The sequence below is a fragment of the Schistocerca gregaria genome, chromosome 9 (assembly GCF_023897955.1).
Source record: "Schistocerca gregaria isolate iqSchGreg1 chromosome 9, iqSchGreg1.2, whole genome shotgun sequence".
NCBI lineage: Eukaryota > Metazoa > Arthropoda > Insecta > Orthoptera > Acrididae > Schistocerca > Schistocerca gregaria.
Genome location: NC_064928.1, coordinates 171,296,848 through 171,316,498, shown reverse-complemented (window position 1 = coordinate 171,316,498; position 19,651 = coordinate 171,296,848). Strand labels below are relative to the sequence as shown.

The following is a 19,651-nucleotide window of genomic DNA, read 5'->3' as shown; positions in this document are numbered from 1 at the left end:
GCCTATCAGTAGTTAGTGCCTTCAGTAGTTAGAATCTTTTATTTAGCTGGCAGTAGTGCGCTCGCTGTATTGCAGTAGTTCGAGTAACCAAGATTTTTGTGAGGTAAGTGAATTGTGAAACGTATAGGTTAATGTTAGTCAGGGCCATTCTTTTGTACGGATTTTTGAAAGTCAGACTGCGTTGCGTTAAAAATATTGTGTGTCAGTTCAAGCACAGTCTTGCACAATTTTTCTAAGGGGACGTTTCACTTGGTGGTTCGAATTTCCATTGTAACTACACTGAGGACTACAAATGCTCTTTTTCTATGTGGAAGCTTGAGTGAGCACTGTCTTGGGTCAAGGGGAATGCACCAGATAAAGATCGGATCCAATACATGGTACAATGCCTCAAACGGGATGCAAAGGGAATCCCTTTTCAATGAAATTTGGTTGATTGGAAACTTTTTCGATCCATGAAAGGAGGCGATTTTAGTGCACCTTCTGAAATTAGGGAAAGACTACACGTTGCCCAGTAGATACCATAGCGTGGCACTCACCAACTGCGTAGGGAAGACGCTTGAACGCAAGGCAAACCGCCGCCTGGCTTGGATCCATGAATCGCGGGACCTACTTAGCCGTTCCCAGAGTGGGTTTTGGAAGTATCGCTCAACCATCAACAATCTCATCATGCCGGAGGCCGAAATACACGTCACTTCTTTGGTATCCTCTTTGAACTTGAGAGGGCCTACGACAGTACTTTGAAGCATCACATCGTAGAACAACTACGCAACTGGGCTTTCCGAGGACGACTACCTGTAATGCCTAGGTCCTTCCTTTCAGAGCGACATTTTCGATATCGGGTCGACGATACTGTTTCCCAGCGATTCTAGCAAGACAGTGGGGTCCCTCAGGTATTTGTTTCAAGTGCGACTCTGTTTGCAGTTGCCATCAATGGTATTACGTCCACAGTTAAAACTGTTGCCATATTTTGCTCCTTTTCCAACCTTGCAATGACCGCTCGTCACTTACAACTAACGATACGGTGGTTGGAGGTTTGGAGGTGTGGGCTGATAGGACAGGTTCTAAAATTTCCTCATCTACATCTCTATGGATACTCCGCAAATCACACTTAAGTGTCTGACAGAGGGTTCATCATACCACCTTCACAATAATTCTCTATTATTCCGATCTCCGTGCGAGCTCTGTTCTCCCTTATTTTATTATGATGATCATTTCTTCCTATGTAGGTCGGCGTCAACACAATATTTTCGCGTTCGGAGGAAAAAGTTGGTGATTGAAATTTCGACAGAAGATTTCGTCGCAATGAAAAACGCCTTTGTTTTAATTATGTCCACTCCAAATCCTGTACCATATCAGTGACAGTCTGTCCCCTATTCCACGATAATACAAACCGTGCTGATGTTCTTTGGACTTTCTCGATGCACTCCGTTAATTCTCTCTGGAAGGGATCGCAGACCGCGGAGCAGTACTCCAAAAGAGGACGCACAAGCGTAGTGTAGGCAGTCTTCTTAGCATATCTGTTACACTTTCTAAGTGTTCTGCCAGTGAAAAGTAGTCTTTGATTTGCTTTCCCCACAACATTTTCTGTGTGTTCTTTACAATTTAAGTTGTTCGTAATTGTAATTCCTAGGTACTTAGTTGAATTTACGGTCTTTAGATTTGACTTTCTTATCGTGTAACCGAAGTTTAACGGATTCCTTTCAGCACTCATGTGGATGACCTCACTTTTAGTTAGTTATGATCAATTGCTAATTTTCGCATCATACAGATATCTTTTCTAAATCGTTTTTCAATTTGTTTTATGTTCTGATTTCTTTACTAGATGATAAATGACATCATCATCTACAAGCAACTTAAGACGGCTTCTCGGATTTTCTGTTAAATCGTTTATATAGATAATGAACAGCAACGGGTCTAACACTGTCTTGGGAACGCCAGAAACCGCTTTACTCGATGACTTTACGTCAGTGACTCAGAACTATGTCCTCTCTGACAGGAAACCACGAATCCAGTCCCATAACTGAGACGATAATCCATAAGCACGCAATTTCACTACAAGCCGCTTGTGTGGCACAGTGTCTGGCTTCTGGTAATCTGGGAATAAGGAATCACTTTGAACTCCCTTATCAATAGCACTTTACACTTCGTATGTGTAAAGAGCCAGTTGTGTTTCACAAGAACGATGTTTTCTAAATCCGTGTTGACTGTCTGTCAATAGTCTGCTCTCTTCGAGGTAATTCAGATTCCTGCAGCATATCGACGTTAATGATATGGGCCTGTAAGAGTATTACTCCTACTACCTTTCTTGAATATTGGTGCGACCTGTGCAACTTTCCGGTCTTCACGTACGGATCTTTCCTCTGGCGAACGGTTGTATATGATTGTTAAGTATGGGGCAATTGCATCAGCTTACTCTGAAAGGAACCTAATTGATGCACAATCTCGAAGACTTGCTTTTATTAAGTGATGTAACCTACTACGCTGAGGATATCTACTGCTAAGTTACTCTTATTGACAGGTTTCTTGATTTGAATTCTGGAATATTTACTTTGTCTTCTTTGGTGAAGAAATTTTGGAAGGCTGTGTTTAGCAACTCAGCTTTGGCAGCAGTGTCGTCGATAGTATTTCCATTGCTATCGCGGAGAGAAGGCATTGATTGTTTCTGCGCTAGCATACTTTGCATACGACCAGAATCTCTCTGAATTTGCCGCGCGGGATTAGCCGCGCGGTCTGAGGCGCTGCATTCATGGACTGTGCGGCTGATCCCGGCGGACGTTCGAGTCCTCCTCCGGGCATGGGTCTGTCTGTTTGTCCTTCGCATAATTTAGGTTAAGTAGTCTGTAAGCTTAGAGACTGATGACCTTGGCAGTTAAGTCCCATAAGATGTCACACACATTTTCTATGGATTTTCTGCCAGGTTTGGAGACAAAGTTTCGTTGTGGAAAGTATTATAGGTATCTCGCATTGAAGTCCGCGCTAGGTATCGAGCTTCTGCAAAAGATCGCCAATCGTGGAGATTTTGCCTTCGTTCACACTTTTGATGCTTTTTTTCGTTGTTTCTGCAACAGTATGCTGACCCGTTTTGTGTAACATGAGGGATCAGCTCCGTCGTATGTTAATTTGTTTGGTATAAATCTCTCAATTGCTGTCGATACTACTTCTTTGGTTTCATGCCATAAGTGGTCTTAAAAGTGCAGTTCCGTGAGGTTTCTCGGTCTCACATATGATGAACGGCTCGCATGTTTACCGCATCTTAGGAATATTAACGTCGAAGGGCCAACTTGCCTTGGCCTCAGGTCACGGGGAGCAGAGAGAACATGTCTGCTCCAGTTTTACAATGTGACTGTGCGGTCTCGCCTTCACTATGGATACACAATTCATGGCTCAGCTAGGCCATATTATCTTAAGGTTATCGATGGTGTTCGCCATGGGGCGATTCGGTGGGCGACAGGAGCGTGTAGGACAAGTGAAATCTTCAGCCTCTGTGTCGAGCCTGGTTGTCATCTGGCGGCAGATTCTCATGATGCGTCATGTGTGCAACCCACTCTCCGCCCACGATCCCCAGCACTCCATACCGTTGCTCGTCCTTCAGTGTAACAACTATTCAGAAACAGAATGAGATTTTCACTCTGCAGTGGAGTGTGCGCTGATATGAAACTTCCTGGCAGATTAAAACTGTGTGCCCGACCGAGACTCGAACTCGGGACCTTTGCCTTTCGCGGGCAAGTGCTCTACCAACTGAGCTACCGAAGCACGACTCACGTCCGGTACTCACAGCTTTACTTCTGCCAGTATCCGTCTCCTACCTTCCAAACTTTACAGAAGCTCTTCTGCGAAACTTGCAGAACTAGCACTCCTGAAAGAAAGGATATTGCGGAGACATGGCTTAGCCACAGCCTGGGGGATGTTTCCAGAATGAGATTTTCACTCTGCAGCGGAGTGTGCGCTGATATGAAACTTCCTGGCAGATTAAAACTGTGTGCCCGACCGAGACTCGAACTCGGGACCTTTGCCTTTCGCGGGCAAGTGCTCTACCAACTGAGCTACCGAAGCACGACTCACGTCCGGTACTCACAGCTTTACTTCTGCCAGTATCCGTCTCCTACCTTCCAAACTTTACAGAAGCTCTTCTGCGAAACTTGCAGAACTAGCACTCCTGAAAGAAAGGATATTGCGGAGACATGGCTTAGCCACAGCCTGGGGGATGTTTCCAGAATGAGATTTTCACTCTGCAGCGGAGTGTGCGCTGATATGAAACTTCCTGGCAGGTCCCGAGTTCGAGTCTCGGTCGGGCACACAGTTTTAATCTGCCAGGAAGTTTCATATTCAGAAACAGGTCGCAAACAACGAAGAAGCCTTTCGGGAATCGCGTGTGGGGAGGAACTTAGTAGCTCTTAATGCGGGCCATATTTCTGTGTTTCATGGAGGTTGGAGTTGTTTGCCGCCCTGTTTACTAAGGAGACCAAGCATTATTTTATATACATCAGTGCACAAAAAAATTTCTACAGGAGCAAAAAGGATTTTACTCCAGGATTTTATCTGAGCACTGTTACCGTGTGGTCGTTCACAATTATGGGTCTAAGTAGGGTAATCCCATCACAAGCGCTGTGTTATTTCCAGAATATTTTCACAAGAGTCACTTTCGTGGCACATTCACAGTGTGTCCGCTGAATTATCTACGATCTCGAGGGCAGTGTAGCAGACGTGGTGTCTTCCTGCTGCCAAATTCTTCATCTGCACCGACTTCTTAAATGCCCTTCAGGCCTATCATCCACATCTGTCCAACAGAAAAGTACCTTCAGCTGGTTCACGACACCCTTTGCCACTTACAGCGGCAGAGCAAGGCGGTAACATTCCGGTGGGTAACAGGGCAGATGGCCTTTCAGGGTTAGGATTGAGGTACAACAAGCTGTGGATGGTGAACCCAACGACACGGCCGTGGCGTTCCTCCTTCCGACAACTGCACCAGGAGCGAATTTTTTAATGTGCGTCCAAGTACGTCCTCTGAGGCATGGATTCCTCCTCCAGATAGGGCACTGTCCTCTGATGCATTGATTCCTCCTCTTTCCTCCAGATAGGACAGTCCTCTGGTCCTCTGATGCATGGGTTCCTCCTCAGGATAGGGTACTGTCCTCTGACACATGGATTGCTCTTCTGCATAGGGCACTGGATTCCTTCTCTGGATAGGGCACTCCCCTCTTATTCATGGATTCCTCCTCTGGATAGGGCACCATCCTGTGATTCATTGACTCATTTTCCAGATAGGGCACTGACATATGGATTCCTCCTCTGGACAGGGCACTGTCCTATGACACATGGATTCCTCCTTGGATAGGGCACTGTCCTCTGATGCATGGATGTCTCCTCCTGATAGAACACTGTCCTCTGACATTTGGATTCCTCCTCCAGATTGGGCACTGCACTCTTACATATGGGTTTATCCTCTGGATAGGGCACTGTCCTCTGACACATGAATTCCTCCTCTGGATATGACACTGTCTCTGATGCATGGATTCATCCACTTGCAGGAGCGACCACCACTATACAGTGCTCGTCACGTACAGGTATGTGTGCACCACATTTTGACTGATTAAGTTTCATTCCAATCCATGAGAGCTGCAATCAACTTACCAGCCAACTTGCCCTGTATGTTAGGAGTCGATGAACCAAATGTCGTCCGCTTTTTGAAATTCTGTGTGATATACAGTCTTCTCAATAGTATCTTAGGTAGGAGTTTAAATATGTTTCCAGAGTCGTTGCTTAATCTTTTATCTTCCAGTTGCTCAACCAATCACAGTCCTCTGTTACTCTATTTTGGATGATGTGTAGCTATAGTCTGTCTATTTTAATTACAAACTGCCTTGAGACATACATCTTTTAATGTTGTACATGGAAATGGAGTGTAAGTGAGTGTCTCAGGGTGGATGAAGATTACATTTTATATTTTACCATCTGTTGCATACTTTTCACGCAACAAAACCTCATTCGCCTTCCACCAGTCGAGTATGGCCACTGATAACCTCGCTCTGGAGAACCTTATACATACTACCACCACTACCATAGTTCAGTACTCTTTTACGCTTGGGATCATGTTGTGTAATTATTCTTTTCGTAACATATATAACTCTCAGGTTGCCCTCCATGGGGTGGGCTCACGCAACAACTGTGGTTATATTGGGTTAGATAGAGCAGCAATCAGTCGTAGAATTAAGTTGCTTTAATATGACATTTATAGTCACAACGTTGTGACTATAAATGTCATATTAAAGCAACTTAATTCTACGACTGATTGCTGCTCTATCTAAGCCCATATATAATTCTATAGTCGAGTAATGAAGATAAATATTTTATATAATAGTATTCTTCCTGTCTGTATACTTACCATATTTAACTTTGCTTAACTCTTGTTTGTTTTATTATATGTCAAACCAACCACCATCTCCTTCTAAAATTTTGTCGTAGATAAGCACACTGAGTGTAACGACAGTCTGAGCATTCACTAGGTTATACGGTCTGCATTTTCTCTTTTTATGCTCTCGACTAAACATACAGTGGTTGCTTTATGCTTTGTATTTTAATTATGTCGTATATGATATGTATTGCAGACGCTTGAGAATGGCTACACAGCCAAAAATACATAGTAGAGAACAAAATGAAATAAAAGGATGTTATAATCCTAACAATAACAGCCAGTGAGGCAAACTGATATTATTTACAACAAATACTTTACGTATGATAGAAACTTAATTGTTGTTCATTCAGTAGGCTCTTCACAAATGGGGCAAAAGTTTAATGTGAAATTAACCAGGGAGGCATAGGGAAACACACCACACGTGTTAATTTCCGTAAGTAAGATATGAAACTGCAGAACAGCCGTGTTTTTATTCTAGGTGTGACGTTCATTTATTTCACAGAACAGCATTTATTCTCTCTGATGTGGTTGGTGTTAGTAGCAGAGTTGTTGTGCTCCCCAACAATAAGCATACTTCATGAGCTGGTGCATTCCAAATCGTTCCCAGTTTCAGTGAAACGTGTTTCAAAATGAGAGAGAGAGAGAGAGATACATGTGAACAAAAACATTCTCTAGCTGCAATATCTTAGATCATTGAGAAAAATGACAGTAGGTACAAGGATACAAGGGGAAATGTACTGACTGCTATATCACAAAAAGACATTTTTTCTTTTCTTTTAGAACATGTCCATCCATCCACAGACTATTCTAATATATTTATTCAAAATTTTTTCCACATTAATTTACATGTACATGGTAATAGTTTATTACTCAATAATACAATAATATCTCGATTAATACATGTAAGTTTATTTATATATAGTGATATAACCATTAAGTATAATAGGCCAGAAAATTTTCAAATAATTACTGAAGTTTGGTAAATTGTAAGTAAATGGATTATGGAAATCGCGTAATACAATTACTATACAGCTGTTCCGACATAAACTGAAGTTCGTTGAAGCATTACATCACATTTTCTTTTATGAAAAATTAGACGATGAGATCGGTATTATTGTGAAAGTTTTTTTAATATAGGAAACTACGGAATTAAGTTTAATGGTTCTGTTTTCCGCAGTGGTCGCATTAAATTTTATACAATAAATATAGTTCTTTCTGTAGGGAGAATGACAAGGAAACGAGTGTCTTTTTTCCTCTTTAAGAGAATCACCACACAGAGTTAGCTGAATGCTCTGAAAGTATTTACAATATGTATATCTGCAAGTAGTAGAAGTATTAAAATGTCTAAGAGCGAATTTTCACTGCGTTTATTTGAATAAAGTGTGGTTGAACTTCGTTGTCCTTCTTATTTTTTGTAATAAGACCAAAAATATTTCACAGCACTCTTATACTTAACTATAATTGCACAAAATTGTTTCGCATATATTACAATAAGTACCAATCCACTCAGCACATGTCTCCTCTGTACCGACACAGGTACACTAGCGAATACTGACTCCATAATTACAATACCAGGAAATATCGTCGTCACAAGCTCAGCACAAACTGCAAAATGCTAACGACCTCATAGTTCGTGACCTTCTCTTCATAGTCACACCTCACTTTTTACACAATATGGCTAACAGGGGAACTGCAATCTCAGTGTGTATAAAACTAGTACTTTTCAAATCGCTGTTCCATATTTTCGTTGCCTTATGCCTTATTGATTACTGGATAGGAATATTAACAGATGAACACCAGCAATACACGAATGGCTGCCAACATACAGTATGCTTCAACCTTCGACAGTATCTACTGCACCTTCACATCCCTTTTAACTCCTGAGCTATGTTTCGTATACATTATAGTACAAGAAATCCGAGTTTCGCAAGCTTAGTATCAAAATAAATGAAATAAGTAGTCGAAAATTGTGACTAGCTTTTCGTTGTTTAGTTAGCTTAACAATCTGTTACGTCTGTTTATATTTCCCTTGAGTACATGCATTTTGATTTGATTTTGGACTGAAGCATTCTCTGACGATCAATTCACGGTTTACACTACTTCGGAACATAAAATTGTAGTAAATGTAAGAAAAAAAGGTCTACCGTTAAGAACATTCCTCTCTTTGCCACCATCATATCTGATTAGTTGCGAATGCCTACTCCACAGAAAATAAGGAACACGAAGAGGATACATTGTTTTTTAATTCTGGCGTCGATAGCGATGCGAAATGCAGCTAGATTTTACATGTAGACACTCTGAGCAAGTTGTTCTTTACTGTCTTTTTTTTCTATTTGTGACACGCCCGAGATCTAGGAAGAAATCAAAGACGCATACGACTTTGTGTACTTTTAAAAAGTCCGTCTCTATCATTAATACTGGATGAAGTACTTCCTTTCTCAGGTGGCGGTTATCAAACTATTCTGCAGAAGAAGTGCTTTACACTCCAAACTGAATATAATAACAATTTTTTCTTTTGCAATATCGTTAAATATTCGTTGTCGTCGACATAACAATGAATTAATTTCCAAGTGCCCCCATTCAGTTTACTTCTCAGTACTTCAAAAAACACAGACGACTTGGTCACTAGTTTCTAAAAGAAAATGTTGGATGGAAATTTTTCTGCAGATATTACTAACACTACTTTGCTTTACTTATCACAGCAGTATGTCTGGATTATTGAGATAAATGAGCATCTAATAAAAAAGTTTTTGCAAAAAGTATTCATTTTCATTGCAGCATTTGTGGCATAAATAAGGGAAATCGATTGTAAAGCACAAATAATAGCACTATGGTTCTTCAAGAGTTTAGCTTCGTTGTGGCTATATATAAAGAGTGTACAAAAAATATTGAGGAAAGGGACTCCTTAATTATAATTTATGGCCATAATACTGTATATACTTAATACACAAGCAATGCATGTATTAAAATAAAATATATTTTTCGCTGTGACTGATACTAGTACGCCACCAGTGGTATACTTTCGTAGAGGCGTCTTTTCAGACAAACCTGCATAGCGATAATTCGTTGCTTCTGTTCGTTGCACGCCGTCTATCAGAGATCATTTTTACCACCTTTATTTCCCATTGACATGACCCTCACGATTCCAACAAGTTGCGCTATATTTAGGAGGTAATACGATGCAACTAATGTGTGCATGTAACATTTTGTTGGTTGTCACCATACGGATATGTAGGATGATGATGTAGCGATTATGACAGTTCATTGAGCAACTAAGTAACGCTAAAACAAAAAAAAAACTTCAGTCATTTGAATTGTTAAGACCTGAGTTACAGGCAGTTTGAAGAAGTTACATTAATATTCGTGTTAAAATATAAAGTCATTTAGTTTCCCATCTAAGAGTAATGGGTCTATGTACAAAAGGAGCATATTTTGTACAGTTTGGAAATTAAGATCCTTACTCAGACCGTTCTAAATAGTTTTATGGAATGACTATTTGTTTTTCAAAAACTTATGCAGAATGAATATGCAGCGAAGTAAAGACTTCTGAAGATTGAGCAGAAATAGCATAATTTTTTTGAAATGTCAATAGGCGGTGGGAGGCACTTACGCTACTATGGTCCGCGTATACATTGAAGAGACTTATTTGAAGGTCTATCAGCAGACTGGGAGCTCGAAGACAAATCATAGTTTTTTAAAGTTACACGCACTCCGATTGGGTTGTCTCTGCTAACTGATTGCTCACTTGTCCGTATAGGAGCACCCATCAAATGAAAATGGGACGTTAGACGTAAGATGACAGCAAATGTTTGTATCTTGATGGCAGAATGCTGGTCCGAGGCTGAGTCCAGAGTATGAAGCGACTTAGTGACAGCGTCATTGCAGAGACTATCGCAGAGGTAGATCAGCCTGCCATCTTATTCCACAAACAGGATGCAGTGTGTGGCTAGTCAGCAACCGGTGTTCGCACCAGTGTGGATATCTTAACGATATACGTTTTCTGTAGGTGCTGGACTGAGATCAAACATCGAATGAAAAAAAGTGTTTATTTTCACCAGAAAAGATTGATTTACAATAGCTCGCTGCTGGCTGCAAGAATATGGAACACCTGTGGCCTCTGTGGAATACTTTGAGTGATCACGTGGTATTAAGAACGTGTTAAACCCCAAATATGGTATGTATTACCCTGGGTGAAGTAAGTGGCCTTAGGTATATCCCTAGGAAGAAGAACGAGGACTGGAGGTGTCATTCTGCCTCGTCATGTAGGTCGTAGACCATCCAAAGCTTACAGCAAACCATGTTACGCAATTACAGCATTCACAATCCCTCCTAGAAGTAGTTCTGGTAGCAATGTTTCAGCTTACAAGCGTGGTTGGCAGTGTTGACAGTCTGTAGGTCAACATGAAGAGCATGTCAACAGCCTACAATCGCATTTCAGTTTTGATGCAGTCCGCCGACTCTTCGTGATTAAAAGCCATTCAGCCTCTGTGTACAACTCGAGACAGTCCAAGACCATCTGGAACATGAGTCCAGGTCATGTAGTTATTGTCATATGCACTCTGATGAGTAATTCGCCAGCACTGAAGTATTGAGGAATTTTTGAGATCAGACTCTTCAATGTCCATCCTGTGAATCGAGTCCCTTCAAAGGATAAGGAATATGTGTTTCCTGAGGAATATACTGCATCATGTCACTGTGTCAGCCTGTAGACAGTGAAGTGTTGTGATGTCACACGAGTGGTGAATGATTTTCATATCATTGTTGAAGCTATGAGGGAACTGAATGGAGGTCCTGTGACTTGTTTGTTGTGTGAAGCTCAGGAATGTTTATCAAGACTCTGGAATTCAGTTACCGGTACACCACTTCCCTCACAGAGCCCACAGCTTAGACGACTCCTCAGTGTCTGTACTCAGTAATGAGTTGAGTGGGAGGGTGCTGTACAGGGAGGCACCTGGTTCAGCTCCTAGCGATACCCGTACACCACTTCCTCAACGGTTTCGAGTTAAGTCGCAGAGGTGTGCCCAAAAGTGCCGAGCGCTTAGACTGGCCAGTTGGACAGGTCCGGCGACAGGCGGCTAGGTCACTGGGCGTCGTCCGGGTCGCGCAGGCCTGCCGCGCCCGCCGCCGCCGCCGCCGCCGCCAGCCGTCAGAAGACCGGGGGCGGGTGCTGGTGGGGGTGGTGCTGCTGCTGCAGCAGGCCGGCCGCCGCCGCCGCCCCCGCCGCCCCCAGGCTCAGCAGGTGCTCCTGCGCCTTGGCGCGCAGGCACGCGATGCTGTCGTTGCGCAGCTGCTCGGGGTCGGGGGCGGAGGCCTGCGGCGGCGTCGACACGACGCCTACGCCCCCGCTGCCGCCTCCGGCGCCGGGGCCCGGCGGCGCCGACATGTGGTGGGGCCTGGGGCTGGCGGCCGCCGACGACGACGCCTGGCTGCTGCCCCCGGGCGAGCTGTGCGAGCTGTTGTCGCTGTCGCCACCTGCACAACCAGACATTCCCAGCGTCACAAACCTCTCTCTAGTTCTGCATAAGCTTATAATGTTGACATACAGCTGTTCTGCCTCACGTAGTGGCATACCAAAGGAAGGAAATAGAAGAAATGTTCGGAACTGGGGCTAAATTCCAGAGCCAAAGATATTCAATGATAAGAAAAAAAATGGCTCTGAGCACTATGGGAATCAACATCTGAGTTCATCAGTCCCCTAGAACGTAGAACTACTTAAACCTAACTAACCTAAGGACATCACACACATCCATGCCCGAGGCATGATTCGAACCTGCGACCGTAGCGGTCGCCCGGTTCCAGACTGTAGGGCCTAGAACCGCACGGCCACTCCGGCCGGTTTCAATGATAAGAACATTAACTCTTCTTTTCCTGTCGCCCTCCTTTGCGCGTCATATTATGTTGCTTGGACTTGGTCTTGGAAGAGCAGTTGAACAGAATGGACAGAGTCTTGGAAGGAGGGTATAAGATGAACATCAACAAAAGTAAAACGAGGATAATGGAATGTAGTCGAATTAAGTTGGACGATGCCTAGGGAAGTAGATTAGGAAATGAGACACTAAAAGTAGTAAAGGAGTTTTGCTATTTGGGGAGAAAAATTAAAATAACTGATGATGGTCGAAGTAGAGAGGATATAAAATGTAGACTGGCAATGGCAAGGAAAGCGTTTCTGAAGAAGAAAAATTTGTTAACATCGAGTATAGATATAAATGTCAGGAAGTCGTTTCTGAAAGTATTTGTATGGAGTGTAGCCATGTATGGGAGTGAAACGTGGACGATAAATAGTTTAGACAAGAAGAGATTAGAAGCTTTCGAAATGTGGTGCTACAGAAGAATGCTGAAGATTAGATGGGTAGATCACGTAACTAATGAGGAGGTATTGAACAGAGCTGGGGAGAAGAGGAGTTTGTCCTACCAACCGATCCCTTCTTCTAGTCAAGTTGTGCCACATGTTCTGAGACATTGAGGGATCACCAGTTTAGTACTGGAGGGCAGCGTGGAGGGTAAAAATCGTAGATTGAGACCAAGAGATAAATACACTAAGCAGTTTCAGAAGGATGTAGGCTGCAGTAGGTACTGGGAGATGAAGAAGCTTGCACAGGAAGGAGTAGCATGGAGAGCTGCATCAAACTAGTCTCAGGACTGAAGACCACGACAACAACAACATTATGTTGCTAATTTTCTGGTTAGTTCCATCTGAAGGTCTTAATGATATCCCTGGTATAATTGGAAAGGGACTACTCATCACTATAGATGCGACGTCAACAGGTGGCAAAGCTGTATGGAAGGGATTCGATGGTATGGAATGGGTGCCAGCACTTGAACTGGGGGTATTGCTGATGGTTGGTAGGTTTGATACGGATGAAGGTACTGATACAGCTATCTTTGAGGTAGAGGTCAAGATCAAGGAAGGTGGCTCATTGGATTGAGGAGGAGCAGGTGAAGCAAATGAGGAAGGAGGAGTGTCCTCATCCTTGATCCAGATCACAAATGTCATTAATGAAACTGAACCAAGTGAGGGGTGTGGGGTTCTGCATGGTTAGGAAAGATTCAACTAGATGGTCCATGAATAGGTTGGCACAGATGGTGCCATATGGGCACTTTTATGAAGTCTTATCTGTGAGTTTCAGAAATTCTCTTATAAAAATAAGAATGTTGCTTTACAAATTAATTTCGTGCCCCAGCTTCAAGGTAACTCCAAGGGACCCAAATGCAACCCACTGTTCGAGGCACTTTGTTCATGAAGTGCACATTTTTCTATTTCACAGGGCAATGAGTAATATTGTACAGCAATTAATATGTTGCTGCAAAACTCCAACATTATAGCATTACGAATTATAACAAGTATCTAATGAGCAAGTCTCCACACATCAAAATGAAATTATGAATATTGTGTTGTACATTGCACTGAAGATTGTGTAGTTTTTCCATTAGGACAAGCACTGTATCTGGCATTATGAAGAAGGAAGGAAGAAAGGAAGGAAGAGAACAGGTCACGTGCCATTGATCATAACGTCCTCACAGATAGCGCACATGACTGGATTGGACAAGGTCGGGAAGGAATCACATCCTTCTCAAAGGAATCTCCCTAAAACTTCCTTGCCCTGAAGTCCAGAATTTCACCATGCTATACGTGTGACAATCTCAACAATGTTTGCCTGTTTTCAATACAGATACTGGCAAGACATCGGTCACCCGCCAGGTTAGCCGAGAGCGCTAATGCGCTGCTTCCTGAACTCGGGTAGGCGCACCGGCGCTGGATCGAATCCGCCCGGCGGATTCCCGTCGTCGGTCGGTGGGCTGGCCACATGGATGTGATTTTTAGGCGGTTTTCCACAACCCGCTAGGTGAATACTGGATTGGTCCCCACGTTTCGCCTCAGTTACACGACTCGCATACATCTGAACACGCTCGCACTATTCCATTAATTACGCTCGACACAGACAGCAGGGGTACACTAATTCCCTCCCAGGGAGGAGGGAGGGGGGGGGGTGTACAGGGTGGCGGCAGAAAGGGAATCCTTGCCAAATCCGTTCCTAACATTGCCGACTCTGCGTCAGCGTGGGACATGGCACCAGTGAAAGAAAGACTGGCAAGATATCAACCCCAGGAATTCCAAGACTTTGACAAGGTCCCTACAGCATTTTCTCAGACTAGCTCAGACACACAAGAAGAAGCGAGCAGGGCACTTCAGCTTACGTATGTAGATATAGAGGATTTAATAAAATTTTATTTTCTTACTAAAACATGACTACACCTTACATCATATATTTTCATGCTGTAATGTTCGTCATGGTTTTGACGGATGATGAATACACTGTACTTTCTAAAGTCAAAAGAAATATTTTTTCGTCCGATATAAATTTCAGTTTTCAGTTTTTTTTTACTTTACGTGTACTGTGAAATCTTGCCTCTCCCCAAATTACGTCAGCGGGAAGCACCATACAGGTTTTGATGGGTGACGACAGAATGAAGGGTTTCACGAACGGATGGTATTGCTGCTGCTAAACCTTTCGGGGTATAAGAGCGTGGTCCACGAAACCCTTATGTTCCTCGCGTTTCGTCCAGAACTGCTCTGGACGTCTTCAGAGGCTTTCCTCCGCCGTTGATTCTTGCCGACCTTGGTGAGTGTGTTTGTGAGTACCAAAATATCTCCCGTAAATGACCAAATCTTTTGATTGCATTGACTTAGAAACTTAAATGTTTTGCAGCGCCAAGGGATCATAGACTTTAGTATGTAGCTTGATACGCCAACCTGTTCCAGAGGAAAAGGGGTCTTAACAGACGGGCAGACAGAGAATGGATAAAAAAAAACGATAAAAAATATTATTTTCATGTGATATAATTACAAATTAACAATTTTCACATTTTTTTCCTTTACATGTAGTGTGAAACTGCGAGTCTTTGCAAATTTCATGATTCTAGTTCAAAGAAAAGTACTCAATATTTTTTGAAGAGTGAGTTTTAGAGTATCATAATATGTGGTATAAATTGCCTTATCTTTTGACTGAACTGACTTAGAATCTTAAATAGTTTACAACACCAAAGGAACATAGTGTTGTGGTTGGCAGGAGAGCCAACCGGGTTACTAAAGGAGGCCGAAGCGCACGCGTTTTAGCTCACGCTGGCTGGCGTGAGGTCTGGAACATGACAAGGGAATTAGAATTGAGAAACCCGGACGTAGCTGGTGGAATACTTAACTTTAATCCATTAATGACGAACGTCGCTCTTGACATTACATGATTCACAGTATCAATCGTAACTGATCATGGCGCCTTGCTAGGTCGTAGCAAATAACGTAGCTGAAGGCTATGCTAACTATCATCTCGGCAAACGAGAGAGTAGAAGTCAGTGAACCATCGGTAGCAAAATCGGCTGTACAACTGGGGCGAGTGCTAGGAAGTCTCTCTAGACCTGCCGTGTGGCGGCGCTCGGTCTGCAATCACTGATAGTGGCGACACGTGGGTCCGACGTATACTACCGGACCGCGGCCGATTTAAAGGCTACCACCTAGCAAGTGTGGTGTCTGGCGGTGACACCACACATAGCCCTTAGGATGTGATACAAATTTTAATTTGACATGCCATTCTGCTCAAGAAGCAAAAGGAATCGTACCAGATGATCAGACAGATGTATAAAAATTGATAAAAATATTCTTTTTATGTTACATAATTGCAAATTAACAATTTTTAGTTTGTTTTTTTAATTGAGCAATGAAATCTAGCTTCTTTCCAAATTCCATGATTCCAGGTCAACTCTATGGGTTTTGATGAGTAAGGTTGCGAGTATCAAAATGACATAAATTGCCGTATCTTTTGACTACATTAACATTTTTATACCGTCAAGTGTCATAGAATTTAGTATGTGACGTAAATTTGAATCTGATACGTCTACCTACTCCTGAGAAAAACAGACAGACGGACAGACGGGTAACAAAACGATCATATAAGGGTCCTGTTAAGATGGTGGTTATCTGGCTTCAGGTGTTCAACATGGTCCCCTCCCTCCCTCCACCGAGCGAGGTGGCGCAGTGGCTAGCACACTGGACTCTCATTCTGATTTAGGTTTTCCGTGATTTCCCTAAATCGCTCCAGGCAAATGCCGGGATGGTTCCTTTGAAAGGGCACGGCCGGCTTCCTTCCCCGTCCTTCCCTAATCCGATGAGACCGATGATCTCGCTGTTTGGTCTCTTCCACCAAACAACTCAACCCAACCCAACACCCTCCTCCCCCATCCTGCTTCTCCCGCTCCCACCCTGAGTACAACGCACCGAACTTTCATACAACTACTGGAAACTGTCAGAACAGTCTTTCTTTGGGATGTTGTTCAATTCACACGTCACATTAGCTTCAACGTCGGCTATATCGACAAAATGTTGACCTTTCATCCCAATTTCTGCACTCATTCTTTCTGTCACGTTCGCACCTTCTGTGGTCTTGACGAACCATTTGAGACCCATTCTGCACTTTGCCGTTATGTGGTAGGTTCGTACTGATAACACCACGTCTCGTCAACCCTGATGATTCTTCCAGAAAAGAATTTTTCGCTTTTTGCGTTTCAATCGAGCCACATCAGGGGTGAACACGTCGTAGTTTTTGTTTGGGAGTCAAGGTGTGGGGGTCAAATCTGCATACAGTACATTTTCCTCTTTTTAAAAACATTGTGGAATGTGTCCTGAACACTTACTCCCTTGCGAATTGTGACACATTTGTGTTGACACACACTATGGCCGCATGTTCACTGCTTAACGCTGCTTTCTCACAACTGACTGCTCGAATGCACATCTGCTGTTTACAGGTGTCAGTCCACGCTGGCGCCACAGTTATTCTGCTGATAAAATCAGTCCCGGAGTTTTCTGGGCAGTCGGTGTATTTATGTGTATACTATTTTGTTTTACGTCCTAGGCACTATACTTTCAGGTTAGAAACATTTCTGGCACTTTCTGACTTTCAACAGCGTAACAATAGTCAAAATATTTATTTACAAGATCTGTAGGTGCTCCTCTACATGTGTTCTTGCTTTGCTGTTTTTTATACAGGGTGTTTCAAAAATGACCGGTATATTTGAAACGGCAATAAAAACTAAATGAGCAGCGATAGAAATACACCGTTTGTTGCAATATGCTTGGGGCAACAGTACATTGTCAGGCGGACAGACTTTCGAAATTACAGTAGTTATAATTTTCAACAGATGGCGCTGCAAGTGATGTGAAAGATATAGAAGACAACGCAGTCTGTGGGTGCGCCATTCCGTACGTCGTCTTTCTGCTGTAAGCGTGTGCTGTTCACAACGTGCAAGTGTGCTGTGGACAACATGGTTTATTCCTTAGAACAGAGGATTTTTCTGGTGTTGGAATTCCACCGCCTAGAACACAGTGTTGTTGCAACAAGACGAAGTTTTCAACGGAGATTTAATGTAACCAAAGGACCGAAAAGCGATACAATAAAGGATCTGTTTGAAAAATTTCAACGGACTGGGAACGTGACGGATGAACGTACTGTAAAGGTAGGGCTACCGCGTACGGCAACCACAGAGGGCAACGTGCAGCTAGTGCAGCAGGTGATCCAACAGCGGCCTCGGGTTTCCGTTCGCCGTGTTGCAGCTGCGGTCCAAATGACGCTAACGTCCACGTATCGTCTCATGCGCCAGAGTTTACACCTCTATCCATACAAAATTCAAACGCGCCAACCCCTCAGCGCCGCTACCATTGCTGCACGAGAGACATTCGCTAACGATATAGTGCACATGATTGATGACGGCGATATGCATGTGGGCAGCATTTGGTTTACTAACGAAGCTTATTTTTACCTGGACGACTTCGTCAATAAACAGAACTGGCGCATATGGGGAACCTAAAAGCCCCATGTTGCAGTCCCATCGTCCCTGCATCCTCAAAAAGTACTGGTCTGGGCCGCCATTTCTTCCAAAGGAATCATTGGCCCATTTTTCAGATCCGAAACGATTACTGCATCACGCTATCAGGACATTCTTCGTGAATTTGTGGCGGTACGAAGTGCCTTAGACGACACTGCGAACACCTCGTGGTTTATGCAAGATGGTGCCCGGCCACATCGCACGGCCGACGTCTTTAATTTCCTGAATGAATATTTCGACGATCGTGTGATTGCTTTGGGCTATCCGAAACATACAGGAGGCGGCGTGGATTGGCCTCCCTATTCGCCAGACATGAACCCCTGTGACTTCTTTCTGTGGGGACACTTGAAAGACCAGGTGTACCGCCAGAATCCAGAAACGATTGAACAGCTGAAGCAGTACATCTCATCTGCATGTGAAGCCATTCCGCCAGACACGTTGTCAAAGGTTTCGGGTAATTTCATTCAGAGACTACGCCATATTATTGCTACGCATGGTGGAGATGTGGAAAATATCGTACTATAGAGTTTCCCAGACCGCAGCGCCATCTGTTGTTGACAATTGTAACTACTGTAATTTCGAAAGTTTGTCTGCCTGAAAATGTACTGTTGTCCCAAGCATATTGCAACAAACGGTGTATTTCTATCGCTGCTCGTTTAGTTTGTATTGCCGTTTCAAATATACCGGTCATTTTTGAAACATCCTGTAGTTGTAGTGACTGTTATTATTACAGTGATAATTTGCAGGACTGGAATCGGAAGAACAGCTTAAAAATTATCTTTGTGCTGATAATTATAGTAATGATTCGAAAGGCTGGCGTCAGAACACAAATTATCATCATAATGATTATTATTATAATGATAGTTCGAAACACTGGAGTGAGAAGAACAGCTTCAAAATTATTATTGTAGTGATTATTATTATTATTATTATTATTATTATTATTATTATTATAGTATGTAGTCTGAAGAACTACTTTGAAATTACTATTATAATGACTGTTATTATTATTATAATCGTGATAACTCAAAAGAGTGGAATCAGAAGATCAGCTTTAAAACCTGTAGACCAAGCACACATTTGAAAGAGGATCCACAAACCTTGTAAGTAAGAATGTGGACCAATATTTCGATATAGGAAGTCAGTAGACCTAGAATGGTTTGTATCTGAAGGTGCTGTGTCTAATAAGTACAACATGTATAAATATGTCAATTGTTCAGGCCACTGACGATTCCTTTCACAAATAAAGGAGAAATGCGTTTGGAGTAATAAAACTAATTTTGTTCAATTGCACATAAATAGACGTAACGTGAAAATTATCCACATAATATCAACGATCAGATATGCTGATGGTATTGCTATTAGGTG

General features: G+C 42.9%; 1 protein-coding gene across 1 annotated transcript in view; it reads right to left on the bottom strand.

Annotated features, from left to right (window-relative positions):
* Positions 1–7,233: 7,233 nt before the first annotated feature.
* LOC126291476 (homeobox protein unc-4-like) overlaps positions 7,234–19,651 on the bottom strand; it is a 592,581-nt gene continuing 580,163 nt past the window's right edge. Inside the window, exon 9 of the mRNA XM_049984986.1 lies at positions 7,234–11,884. Coding sequence (XP_049840943.1) covers positions 11,559–11,884 — 326 coding nt within the window. The 3' untranslated portion in view covers positions 7,234–11,558. The remainder of the gene's footprint in view (positions 11,885–19,651) is intronic.